Below are 14,409 nucleotides of genomic sequence, written 5' to 3' on the forward strand. Positions count from 1 at the left end.
GAAGACTATCAAGTTTGATAAATCTCACTTTCCTAATTAGTACTCCCTCAGTCATGGTTTCTTGAAGCTTTCTGTCTGGAACTACAACAATGTTCTCACAGGAAGAATCCCCTTTGTTTTGAATTTATACTGTACTCACCTTTAAAATGCATAGCAAGAAGAGATGAGTACAAACAACTCAGTTAGGAAAGAATTAGCATAAGAAAGTAGGTGGTTTCTCTCTTATCTGTAACTTTTCCAAGGGAAATTTCAGCCATATGACGAGGCCACAGTGCATTCCATGGATGGCAGTGGTATGATTAACCAAAATCCAACCATTTCTCTGGAAATGAATAAATTTCATTAAACTTGTATTAAGGCTATGTTTGGTTTTGAATTCTGATTCTCAATTGAGTTCAGAATTGAAATCATATTTTGAAGGCTATACATTTGCCGAATTCTAGAATTGGACCCAATTTATTCCCCTGCACATGTATTTAGAGAAGACATGATTGTGTATGAGGGCTCCCCAACCTTGGGTAGTCAGAGACTCAGAGCAGTTCAGTATACTAGGTCATGTTTCTGGATTTAAATGTTCACCAAGTTGAGCTAAAACCTGCAAAACCCATTTATGATTGAAAGTTAGTCCTACTAACTGAATACAATGGATCAGCTATCGTGTCAACCCTAAAATACATCACATACTGTTATCTCCATTTCAGAATACATTTTTCTTTTTCATCTCATATTGGTTTCGGAGCAATGGAGAAGAAACCTACAAAGACAAAAAAGCAACTTTCCTAAGATAAAAACATCAGCTCCCTCAACTATTCACACGATTGTTGGACAACGTTAACTGTACAATCATCACCACTGTAAGATGTTAGTTGGAAGAAGATTTATAGCTCATGATTATCAGTTCAGCAGCAGCACCCATTGCCCCACCTCCCCCTCTTCCAAGCAGAGCCAGGGCAAGTTCTTCTTCATTCCATTGCCTCAATCCCTTACTCAGTCTCTTCAAGATACCCATCTCCACCTCCAACACCCACGTTGGAGTGCATGCCACCATCAGGCTCACAAGCCCTGAAACATAGGCCTGCCAAGTGGCCAAATCACAACCAAGTGAGATCTTTCCATCAATCACACTTGCCAGGAACTCCAAGTGAGCCCCGAGGATCCTTGGCCGCCGCTTTGAGGCAGATGATTTTGAGTCAACACCCCAAGCAAATGTTCCACAAAGTATTGCAAAGTATGCCAGTGCATACCCTCTCAGCATTGCCACCATCCCCCTACAGCCTCCTTCCTGCTCTGTCCCATGTGTAGATATAAACCAAGATGGAAGAGTTTCTTTGATCAGGGATTGAACCAGACTCAAGCCACCAGATAACCACACCAATGAAGCCCCCAGTGAAGCTGCAACCTTAACCCGAGTCATTGCCGTTGCGACTGAAACCTGGTCATATCTCATTCCATACTTGGTCTTCTTCAATTTCTCCATTTTCTCTTTCAATAGCCCGTCACCTGCTATTTCTCTCACAGACTGCATCAAAAGACATAGTATCTCTTCTGTCATGAACATAATATCTCTGATAGACCGATACACTCTTAAGTAGAGGATCCCAGGGGCAACAGGGGAGAAACCTCCATGGAAATGGCCAAAACCATGACCGAGAAGTGCCCCAACACCAGAACAGTTGGAGATTGGTGAAGCATTCAGGCCAAGTGTAGCTGTGAAGCAGCTCTTCAGGAGCTGAACCACTGCATCACTATTGTGGTGGAAGACAGTCCGAGATGCAGAGAAGACGAGGAAGTCACTCCAACGCTTGACTTTCTGGGCCCACAAAGAGGCTACAATTGGCATGCAAGGCCATGGGCAACCTGCTGCAAGGGTCTCCAAGGCTGGGCCAGCCAGGTTGAGGAAGCGTTCTGAGGCTCTATCAAGTTTAAAGGTTATTGTGAAGCTCACGTAGGCAGCCAGGGGCAGTGGAAGTGTAGCTGGAGCGCTTCCTCCTGCCAGAAAAAAAGCATAAGAATGAACAAAGAGTGAAGCCAAGAAATATGCTACAAAAGGACAGCACATTCTTATTCCTATGACCAGTTTCACGAAAACATCTTTAGCATTTTGAGTAGTATCCAAATAATATTTTGGTAATCTCAGTTATTTCTGGCATGTAATTCAGCTGTTCCAGGGCATGCTGTTTTCCTATTTCTCAAGTACAGTGGCATGTTCTATGAATGCTATTGAGGCAGGATGAATAACTTTTTTTTTTTTTTTGGGTGTCAATGTTCCTCGAACCAAACTTCAGAAATTGGTAGATGGTAACAAGAAAATACCTGCAACAAGGCTTGGAACATCGACACCAGTGGCAGCCAGAATTCTTTTGATCTGTTCCTCAACATTCGACAGATTGGCAGCAGGGCTTGGCCAATCTGTTCCATTCATAAAAGCAGGCTGCCAAACACCACGTGTTACTTCAGCTGAGAAGTAGCTCACGATTGTTGCCAGAGATGCAGGAAGAGAATCAGCTAGATCCTTCAACCCTGAGATTTAAGTTGCAGAAATCTTAAGTAGTCCAGCCATAACTCAGAATGGGTCAGTAACAATAAAGCATATAATGAAGAAGAAAAATGATAATACCAGTTCCCCCTCAGCACCAGTTAAGCATGTTTTAATTCCTGTTTAAGTAGGGTTCAATGTGTTTCATCCTATACACCGGCACTAATGACAGTGTATCATGGCCCATGGCATACCAGCACAGAAACAGGGGAAACCCAACATCTATTGCTATTGAAAAGGCCAACCCTTCACCACTTTGGTCGTTCTCCCCAAGAAGAAGAACAAAGAGGAGAAAGAAAAGGAAAGAAAACATTGAACATTGGAATAATCTGATTTGTCGCAATTCTTTGTCTTTGATGATTCCTCAGTTGAGTGAACCACAAGAAATGAAAATGAAGATCAGTTCATAAGCTGCATAAAAGATAGAATTGCGTACAAAAAGCAATGCAACTTAAATCAAGATCTGACCTGTAGCCAGTTCACGCGGAGACAGTCTTCCATGGGAACAGGCTGTAAGAGCAGCATCAAGCACAAATGGAACAGCTTCCAGGATATCCCATGCAGGTAACTTGAGCCTTAGAGAGGCATCTTCACTTCCTGGACCAGAAGAGCCACTACTTCCAGAAGCTACAGGAGCTAAAGACTGGCTTTCTCCTTTATTCATCTTTCTGAACATCATGTTCAGAAGTACATCAACAATTTGATGGACCGGGGTTCCATGGACAAGACCAGAGAGCGTTGAAGCTAAACAAGCTTGATGTTGACGGTACCATAGTTCTAATTTTGGGAATGATTCCACAAAGATGGGTTGTGCAGACGATGGACTAGTAACTGTTGCCAGCCTCCTGCTTCTATTTTGATCCTTGGGTGTGCTTGCAAAAGATACCAATTGGGAGTTCCGCACCAATAACAAATATTCAGGAGTTAGTTGGGACCCAACTGGGGGCACATCTCCCACGACATGTTCAAGAGGTGGATGATTAAACCTCCACAGCCTCAAAAGAAGAATAAATGCATTTGAGAACACTGCATGGGAAGATATTTCTTCCCCTGTTGTGAGAGTCCATGAGACATTGGATACACATGATCCAAAAACTTCACAGATTGGCATCAATGCACCAGCAAGTTGTGGAACCTGATGTGATAGGTAAAAGAAAAGAGAAATTGACAAACATTAGTCTATTGCTGTTGTGAAGGTTCATTATGTTTAATTGTTTATGTGGTGTTTTTTCCTGTGTCTTTTGCCTTCCCTCATCCTTTTGTTTCAGTAATATTGCCAGGTTACTGTGTCCTGTAAATATGGCCCATCAACACAATTAACATTGGAAGGGCATCTCTAGTGGGGGTAAATCCCAAAATCACACCTTAAGGCACGGGCACATTGGCAGCACATGAACATTCATTGACTGTGTAATTCCTCAAAGACTGCAAATTCTTTTTATGTTTCCCGCTAAATTCGAGCAATATACTAAATTTGTAAGGCAATGTCCTATGTAAAACATAAGTTCCTTTCTATATTCCTGGGGTCCCAGTCGAATGGAAGGTCTCTACCACCCTCTTGAGCTCCCTCTCTACATGCATATATAACCATGCATTCATCACCACAATCAGATTAGAGAATACTTTCAACAATGATTAATGGTTCCTAGACATGAGTTCAACAAATGGGATAACACCAACACATGACTTCTTTTTTTCTTTTTTCTTTTTTTTATATAAATTTCAACCTGCTGTAGTCAAGTTGATGAGTTTGATTTATACTATCACGAGTTCCGAGAGAGGCATTGGGGTTGGCAAAGTTGAACCTACCAAGCCATGCAACGAGAAAATCTGAACACAATCAACTGATGCAATTCCAATAAGAAGAACATTCAACATTGGAGCATAACGCATTAAATGGCTTTCACTCCCACAAAAATCTGCAGGAACAGGGGGTGACAGCAATCTTATAACGAACTGAACAGTGTGTTCCTGTAAAAGAAAACAAAGTCTACTTGTAAAAGTCATACAAGAGTCAAAAAACAACACCATCCCTCCCAAAAGAATTGTCTTTTGTTTTTATTTTTTATTTTTTTATTCTGTCAAGTCAAACAAGAAGCTAACTACTGAGGTAGAGTAAAACATAACCAAGCTACATGTCAAGTCCAAAAACCATTTATTAAACAAAGAATGACATGTGTCAATACCTGTATACTCCAACCACGAATTAGAGATGCACCACAAAGAATGGTGGCAGCAGATATCTTCTCATCATCTGAACCATTTATTGCAATCTCGAATATCTTCTCGAGCTCTGGTAAGCTTCCATCAAATCCATTAGCTTAAATTCAGTGGCTTTACCCCAGGGTAAATTTACAAAAAGAAACATCTGGAAAGAAACAGGCTCCTATTGAACACCAGGACACCCATCTAATCTCACAGGGAGGATATAAAGCAAAACTGTGAACTCCACAGATGTATTTGTTGTCAGACACATTGTGGTATACATGCGGCCAAAAAATGACCCACTTAACTGACCGAAACATTCTGTTAATGGATTTCAGTCCTTCAGACGATTCACCATTGATTTTATTTTTCAGAGCTCAGATTATACAGAAGGATTGAAGGATCAGTAATGAGATAGCCAAAGAAAGTCAAGTTATAGACTAGTCAGTATCCATGGGATTGGATTTTGCCCCACTCTGAATGTGAGCCACACATAAAAAACAATTTTGTAGTCTTAATGATAATCTGGAAGGCAACAGGAAGAAGGAACTATGAACAAAATAAATTAGATCATAATCATATTTGATAGTTGATCCTCATTGCAGCTGGAAATGAGATTATAAATTCGCAAAGTGCAGTGGCAGATATGTGCTTGTGAAGGTAGTTTCCAAGTGGAAAAGAAGCTTCTGAAGGTTTCCACAAATAAGATAGGACTAAATGTTGTAATATTTATGAGGACAATTGACAGCATACCTTGAAGCAGGAGCTGTGACCAAAGCATTTATCATTGATGGAGTCAGTGGGGCTCCTTTCATCAAAGATGACCAACCAGGCACTTGGCCAGGCATACCATGAGGGATTCGGTTGACACGTCCATTCACGTAGTTTGGCCAGAAATATGCTGATGAGTCCAGTAGGTTTCTGGCAATGCAGGCCTCAACTATTAAATGCCGCAAATTTCCAGCTGCACGCAAACATATAAGGCGTATCAGCTAATAGCAACACAAACACCAAGACACGGCAGAATATTAGAATATAGAGACAGATGAGAAACTATAACCGAGAAAAAAAAAAAAGCATACAGGGAGAAAAACCTATGAAAAAACTTTGGAATAACAGATCTTGATAGGGAAGCCTATGCCAAGGGAGAAGATCCCCAGTATGAACTACCAATAGCATACCATGATGCATGGCACACACACCATCTACTGTTCAATGTATCCCCACCCCCCAAAATAAAATAAAAAAGTGGACAGTTGTCATCATCCAATCAAGTTTACTTTAGCATAAGAGACTACTCTATATGAGACACAATGAATGGTGTCCCACTCCATGTACGTAAGCCACAACTATTGCAAACACTTGGTAGCCAGCATATTTTCATACAAAATATCATTATTTTATCATTTCTCTAATGCTGAAAGAGAAGCATGTTACTCACAGAAGTTCATCGGCATGTCATTCATATTAATGCACTCAAAGTATCCACTCCCAACTGTGAGGCCTGAAACAAACATCATGGCTTTTGCAGCAGCCTGATTTGCTACAGAAATAACAGATTGAGGTGGGGTCAATAAGGCATCATAATCACCAAGTATCTGTAAGCTGGAGATCAAATCCTTCCGACGCTTCCCTCCAACTTCTTTAGTGGTACTATGTTCTGCTTCATCAATTAATGCAAGTTCCTCTTCCTCAATAAGATCGACAACCACAAGAGTTGTGATACACAGTAAAATGCATAAGCGGGTATCCGTTCGAGGGACAGGACCCTCAATGGGGTCCCTTTCCTAATCAGACAATTAAAAATCAATGAAAGCAAATCAGTCTATAGCTTGGAATGTAATAGAGGATAGGAGCAGAAGAACAATGCTTCTGACCATCAAATGAAGCATTTATTAGGTGATTCATTTACAGATAACAAAAACAGGCTGTTGCTGATTAGTTTATATCTTTCTAATAGTATTAACTTCGGGGAAAAATTGGATGGTTAAGGTCCCTAGCTCTCATTTTGCCTATACCATTCAGAAAAACCAACGAAGTCAACCCTGCACCAGGTTTTCTATAATTCTGGCCAGAAGGTACCAAAGGCAATAGAGTATCAGGTTGTTTCCAAGCAAACAATATGAATGAAAACCTAAGTTAAAAAGGCTGGCAGTTTGTGGGGTAATAAATCCTGCTTGTAAGATAGTCTTACCCTTTGAACAAGCCGAAGAGCTGCAATCCAAAGACCTAAGAAGGCATCATGCCAAGAGGTACCATTAACTGCTTGAAGAGATTTTACCAAACCTGTATGAACTAAAACCATTAATCCATCATCCATGGAGGCTAGCAGAAAAAAATGGAATATAACAGAACAGCAAGAAGATAACATTCAAAGTACTGAAAGACAAGAAATACATAATACCGGTAAGGGTATCGATGGCACTTGTTGCGGTGACTTGGTAGCCATCCATTGCATCTTCCAGAATCAGATCAATAGGAAGCCAAAGTGCAGACCTAGTAGCCCCATAGCACTGACCAGCACAAGAAGTCAGAGATCCAGAAGCCAAAACTGCGTGGAATTCTTGCTGTGAACTGGTTTTGCATTTCCAGGTCAAGAGTTTACGTTGATTTGATATAAACTGCAGCAGGACCTCTGGAGATAATAATTTTGAATGCCTCAGAGCTGATGAGTTTTCTGCAAGTAGTCGTAACCTCTGAATGAAATCTTCCCAATGTGATGGCCTAATAAGGTGGAAAGGGTGTAATGAATCAAACACCAATCACTCAATTAACCCCTAGAAGCACTGATCAAACCCATGCTGAGATTAGTTATTGCATTCCCAAATCGAAGGTGGATATGATCTAGATGTGCAAAAATAATAATAGATTGACCACAAACAGCAGTAAGAACATATGAAGGATATGAAGCTCTTACATGTTTTGGCATGCCAAGTAAAGAAGCTTGGAAGTTACTTTATGTTGCAGAAATTGTCCAATTAGCTCAATAGCAATATCCATATTTGTCTTGTGAAGTCTCTCATTATGTTCAATTCTCTGCCCATCAAAGCTATCATGACCATCTATTTCCATATCTTGTGGCCTAGTAGCCCATCTGGGCTGTTTTTCTGGTGTCAGATCCATGAGCCCTTCATCATCTAATGTTGCGTCAAGCAATTGCCATACAATTGAAAAGACAAACTCAACTGCAAGGACTCCTGGTTCACATGCTTGAAGAACAAAAATCTGGGAAAGACGAAGAACATCATCCACAGATGTCATGATCCTACATTAACAAAGATAGGTAAGAAATAGCTATTGTTTTCCAGTAATAATAGCACTGATTTGAAAGATGTATTCATAAATTGTGGTAAACATATAGAGTTAGCAAAGGATATGAGAATAAGTTGGTCATAAATGCAATTAACTGTGCACTGCACAGTTCACCAGAAATTAGGTGTGACAACAGAGCATATATTACTGATTCTGATAAGATTATTTTTATGTTTATTTCATTCTGAACAATAGGAGCAAGCATACTAAATTATCAGGAGCTAGTTATATGCATCTCTCAGAATCAAGCTCTTTGAAATTCTCTAGCCTCCATGAATTACGCACTAACCTTGGGATCTGTACATTCCGTAGGTACATTTCATATGGACACCTCTTTCCAAATTTCCAGTTTATATGTTCAATAACTCAGCCAATTTCAAATGTCAATTTCAAATGTGTTTCTTCCCTCATCATCATTTTTTTTAATAAATTATAATAGTCATTGTTTCTTCCCTCGTCATAGTCATTGATTCCACCATCACCAGCAGCAGCATATTGTCATCAAAGCTTTTCTCCGAACCACCCAGAGTTTCCAAGAGGAATCCTCCTTTACCTTTCTATTCTATATAGGGTCATAAAGCTACACTATGACTTGTCAAGCCATGTAAAGCTACAACTACCCTCTTAAGAGGAGACATGACAATATGGCATCATCTCACCAGGCAGCAACACAAAACCGTTAAACAATAAAATTGAAAAGATTGTCTAGTTTTTTAGTTAGACTTGTCCCTTTTCGATCCAATTGCTCATCCTTCTCCTCTTTCCTCTGAAACAAATCTGATAGCAAGCGGCATAAGCTCACAATGTGCTACTTGCATCCACAATGAGAGTAAAAGCTGTTGTTGCCAGCGCAATATTTGCCTATATCTTACTTTATATGTTATGGGACAAATCTGTCGGTTGAATTAGAATGAACATATTCTTTTCCATCTATTTGCCAGATCTCCATTCTGATTAGGAATCTGTGGTTGTTTAATCAGACCTTGATTCTGTTCAGCGATCTGAATTATTCCAGAGTAATTCTTCTGGGAAGTAGTTACTTGATTCTTAAAAACTGATACCTATGGTAGATCAATATTTCTGTAAGTGAACCCACAAAAAGAAAGAAGAGATCAACAACTCTTACCTTCTCAAAATGGAAGATATTTATGTTTGGGAAAGTAAAATAAGTAGAAGAAGAAGAAGAGGAAAAGCTCACTTTTGAAAATTTTGTCCGTTAATTTGAGATGAAAATGAAAAAGCATATCTCTTAAGGAGTTCCATAAAGAGCCTGTATGCTGCTGGCCGTAACTGTCGAGTAGGGATGACCCTGCAAAAGATTAGAACTTTAATGTCGACTCCTATTGATCTTAACCCACAAGAGATAAACAAAACCCAAACACAAGAACAAGAAGAATGAGTCTCAGACCTGCGAGAAAGCAGAGCAAGAACAAGCAACGGCGGTACGATGTTCCCAGCCAAGGCCTTCTCGAGAAATTTCCATGTGATTGGAACATTGTTCTCCCAACAAATGTGAGAAATCAGTAGATGGGCAACCTCCGTCGAAGGCAGAGAAACACCTGCAGAATTAAGACTCGAAGATAATTGGATTGCCCAAAGAAGAGGATCACCACCCTTCTCCTGCACAACCTTCGTAAGCTCCACAACACTGTCCCAAAGAATCGTTTGCGTCTGTGTTACAACAGAAACCGCCATTTCTAAATCAAATAGATCTGAGACTAGAGATTCTCATGGATTTGGAATTGAAATCGAAGCCATTAGAGGAAGAAAACAAGAACAGTGAAGAGCATTTTCATTTTAAAATGGCGCGTGAAGACTACTACTCCATTTTTTAAAGCTGCGCCACTACCACACTACCCTTTCTCTCCATGGCTAAAAAAAAGTCAGCTTTGTAAAAATTTACAGAGATGGCTAAGAGCCTAAGAGAGTGTTCTGAAGGGACAACTTAACTGTAAATCAGCCGTTTTCTGACCTTCTTACCAAACAATTTCCAGAGATTTTTGTGGATATCTCTCGTCCCTAAGGAATTTGACAAGGGTAAGATTGTCATTTTCCTATGAAATAGACATCCCCTCCTAGAAACATTGAAAATGAAATCAATAATTTCACATTGAAAGTAAATAGATTCATTAGTATTTTGGACATTATATATTTAAAAGGTTGATTTTAAGGATGAGATATACTCAAGTCTACTGGTATCAGAGCTAATGTTGTGGTAGGGTTAGGGTAGATGCCAACTCCCCTCCACGGATGATGCCGTGTTTTATAATCTTGAGAGTGAGAGTTAGTTGAACTCTTGGAGACTCTCTGTCTCTCCCATTCACAGTTCACTAAAACAGTTTAGTGATAATGACATTGATAGGATCATGCAAATCTGTTCTCCATTAAAGTCACTATCAGAAAGTGTCTTTTTAGTGGTTAGGTAAGGGAGGGTGAGAGGAAGATGATATTGATAACAGAATTGTGTATTCTAAGTGAAGGGATGGTTATTGGTGAGAAAAGGGGTTTCTTTCTTTACCTTTACTTCTCCACTTCCCCACCGATGGTATGTCATGTTATTAAAAAAAAATAATAACAATAAATAAATCATATATTTTATATAAATAGGATATAATTTTGTTACAAAGTGGATTTATAACTGGATTTTGTTGTCACCCATACAATGAAGTAGCAATACAATAAAAGGTTTATAATTTAATAGTGAGAAAGAGTGAGAGCTTAATTGGTCAAAGGGATAAGGCAAAGGAAGTAATAGGGGAAGTGGAGTTGAAAAGGGACAAGGGAGGGGCCTCCCCTACCCTATGCTTCTACTATCTTAATTTTCCCATTGATTGAATAACAAGTTCTAGGAAAACTAACAGTGTGTCCAATTTTTTTCCTTAGAATAATTTAAAAATTTATATATAAATTTATAATTATTTTTTTATAAATTATAACCATCTCGATTAAAAACAGATAGTTTTTATTTATTATTTTATTAAGTTGATTATATTTATTTATATATGTAAAATTTTATTATATTATATTTAAACCCTTAGCTGTTAACACCCCAGTCCCTTTCTCAGTGAAGAAGAGATTCGATTGGTGATCTCATGAATCTTGGGTTGTGGGACCCTCATTATCTTTTTTTTTTAGGAAATTACACTTTCCTCACCTGTATGTTTTAAGTATTACACTTAGACCCCTGTGAAGTTTGAAATTACAACTGCACCCTATGCTGTTAACTTTGTTAAAAGTTCATGTTAAATGATTCATTTACCTCCTTCTCCTTTTTTTTAAAAAACACCGTACATTAAGCCCCTTACCGTCCCATGGGGACAGGATGTTGCTACAAGTGCTGTCGATGAGGATCAAAGATTCTCGTGCAAGATAACCAAACAAAATTAAAGCGAAAGGATTCGGATCAAAAGGTCATAAATAAACACGTACCATCCCCAAGATTTTGTGCATTTCACCAAGAATCGAGGAAAGTAAAGATGACTTTCCCGATCCAACGGTCCCGACAATGGCGGCAAGCTCCCCCTTATTGATCACCAAATTCAAATCTCGCAATAAAGCTTTGTTGCTCTCGTCGTCCCAAGCGAATGCCCCATCCTTCACCTCGATGGTGACGCCACCGCTGCAAGCTTCGACCCTCTCCACCACTCCCTCCTCAAGCTTCTAGCTAGTTATGTAAGAGTCTAAGCTGCCAAGAGAAATCATTGCCTGTGAGAGATTGATCAGTGCTTGTGGGAACGCTCTGATAGGCTCCTGTAAGATCCTGATGAACGTCGTCAGGGTGAACGTCTTCCCTGCATCGAACGGAACCCCATCAAGAGAGCAGCCCCGAATGTGAGCGATGCAACCACCATTGTTGTACTTTACTTCACCACAATATTGCCGTAGATGGAGTACATGAACTTGGTGAGCCACCCATACTCTGCGTCACGGAAAGCTTGGATCCTCTTGTTGAAATGCTCTTCCCAAGCTTGGAACTTGAAAACTCGCATGTAATTCAGCTTTAATCTCTCCCAAATACCTAACTCTCTCAAATCCCTAAGACTTAGGATTGTGTTTGATTAAATCTCCCGAAGCTCTAACTCTCCCAAATATGCGATTTATACTAACCTTAGACTTCGATTTTCATCAATTAACAAATATGATCTTCAATGAGATGTAATATCTTTGATCGTGAACAAGATGAACCACCTTCGATCGCCAAAAATTTGGAGATGAGCCACCTTCAATTTCAAAAGTTCAGAAACCATGGAGGAATGAAGAGGAAGAGTTATAGCTACATCATTCTTCTCAAGGAAGAAGATGATAATAAGTTGGGAGTAATTTGGGGTTTATGAAAAAAGTGTAATACACTTTATGGTTCTTCACTCACGGTCAATGTACAATTGATAGAATCTAGAACTTAGGAGAGACGGGAGTGTAATTTTAAACTTCGTAAGAGATGATTATGTAATATTTGAAACATATAGGGGAGGAGAGTGTAATTTCCTTTTTTTTTTTTTTTTTTTTTTTGTGAGAGAACCTTACTACCTACCAACTACGGTCAGGACTAAGAGTACCACCAACATGCGCCTGCAATTGTAAGTTGACTATATTAAATTAGAATGATGGAACTTAGGTAACTTGGGACCACTATAATGCAGCCTTTTCTCATCAACCTCATCCACTCTCCTGTTTTTTTTCATGAAGTTGGTGATACCGTCGTATTACAAAATAAATAAAAAAATAAAACGTGATACCTCTCTCTCTCTCTGTCTCTCTCTGTCTCTCTCTCTCTCTCCCATGAAGTGGGTGACATCTCTCCCCTATGAAGTGGGTTCTGGTGGGAATCAGATCTTCTGTAACGCTATATGTCATGTAATGGATCTAAGGGTTTGGGAGCGCCTTGGGCTGCTCATTTGAGGGCTCCCAACCCTTGGATCTATGCTATACACCTTGTAACCTTATGGAGGACCAACAATAACTACCTAGCGTAGTTGATGAACTATAGTGTGTAAAAATCTCATGCTTATCAGGAGGTTTCAAGTTTGAATCTCCTCGTTATTATTTACTTCTCTCCACATATATTAAAAAAAAAAAAAAAAAAAAAAAAAAAAACTTTATGGAGGACCTGATTCGTTCTGGTGCACCTAAATAAGAATTCATATAAACCTACCCAAGTGCCACTCATATTTCACTTACCCCAAAAATAAAATATCATTTATTTATATAAAAAAAAAATAATATATATATATATATATATACATAATCACTAGTTAATCTTTTATTGCATTGGACCACCTAGTTTTTATCAATTTAAGTACTTGCTAAAATAAGAGTTGACTTGATATTTTAAGCTAATGATATTTTGAAATTTTCAACATATATACTTAGTTGAATAGGTTGTTTGACTGAAAAAAATAAAAAGCTAGTTGTACTTTTCACTGAATCTTGCCTGGGAAGTTGGATATGGACACCATTTAATATTCCAGATTGATGCTGCTCTGTAACCCTTACCATTTCAAGTGTGAGATAGCAATATAATTTTTAGAAACCATCAATACCATTCAAAGCAATATCAATATTTGGTATATACCCTTCAATCTTTAATTGATTTAATTAAGGAATGGTGGATCTCATCTATCTCTTGAGATTGTGAGATTGCAAATGACTTGTATATTCAGCAAGAAATCTGTGGAAAACATCATCTACTGCAACCCAATCAAGGTTTAAAAACTTATTTTATTTTTTATTTTTGGAAAAATTACGTGATTACTCATTATTGGGTTTGCTTTTACAAAAATATCCGCATTGTGTTTGCATCAACAGATTTACATAAATCGAGTTTGGGTATTATAAATATATCCAAAATAGTATTTGTCGAACGCTTTTTATTGTATGCGTACGAGTTGGGACATCAATGTCTTTTTCTTTTTTTTTTTCTTAAAGAACATCTTCATCTTGGTCGACAGTCGACACCCATGTCTCCTACGCTAAGCCAACCTACAAGAACATCCAATGCACCCTCAACTATCTCGTCTGCTCTGCCGACCCTAGAGATTACCTTTTCACTATCTCGTTTGCTCCGTCAATCATTGAAATTACCTCTCATCCACTACAACGGCCATAGAACCATATACCAGACGCACGACAGATTACCCCTTCCCACTGCTACTCCCCCACAAACCCACCCTCGGCTTTCAGATTGTGCAACGCCCACTCCCTATGGTTGATTGCGAAGGAATCCTCCTTGTGAGTAAACATGACTTTCAAAACCCTTGTGACAAGGAATAGGTTGATCACCAACACCGTTGCAAATCCAAAGATTGGGAAACCCAACTACATGAAGACCCTAAAAAAAAAAAAAAAAAAAACAAAAC

At 39.0% G+C, this 14,409-nt stretch overlaps 1 protein-coding gene across 2 annotated transcripts; it reads right to left on the reverse strand.

Moving 5' to 3' along the window:
• Positions 1-583: 583 nt before the first annotated feature.
• Positions 584-9,974, reverse strand: LOC122091747 (mediator of RNA polymerase II transcription subunit 33A-like). Of its 2 annotated transcripts, XM_042661866.1 has the most exons (12): positions 9,462-9,974; positions 9,252-9,362; positions 7,659-8,006; positions 7,146-7,465; positions 6,936-7,027; positions 6,183-6,528; positions 5,495-5,705; positions 4,723-4,837; positions 4,346-4,507; positions 3,005-3,671; positions 2,314-2,520; positions 584-1,989 (listed from the first exon to the last, which is right to left on the reverse strand). In XM_042661866.1, exons 1-12 carry the CDS (start codon positions 9,746-9,748, stop codon positions 863-865), a joined length of 3,993 nt encoding a protein of 1,330 aa, XP_042517800.1. In that variant the 5' UTR covers positions 9,749-9,974; the 3' UTR covers positions 584-862. The 2 variants fall into 2 exon arrangements, with proteins under 2 accessions (XP_042517800.1, XP_042517801.1); XM_042661867.1 differs by lacking the exon at positions 9,462-9,974 and having other exon boundaries at positions 7,659-7,966; positions 9,252-9,356.
• Positions 9,975-14,409: the final 4,435 nt, after the last annotated feature.

This window comes from Macadamia integrifolia, chromosome 10 (genome assembly GCF_013358625.1).
Source record: "Macadamia integrifolia cultivar HAES 741 chromosome 10, SCU_Mint_v3, whole genome shotgun sequence".
Classification (NCBI taxonomy): domain Eukaryota; kingdom Viridiplantae; phylum Streptophyta; class Magnoliopsida; order Proteales; family Proteaceae; genus Macadamia; species Macadamia integrifolia.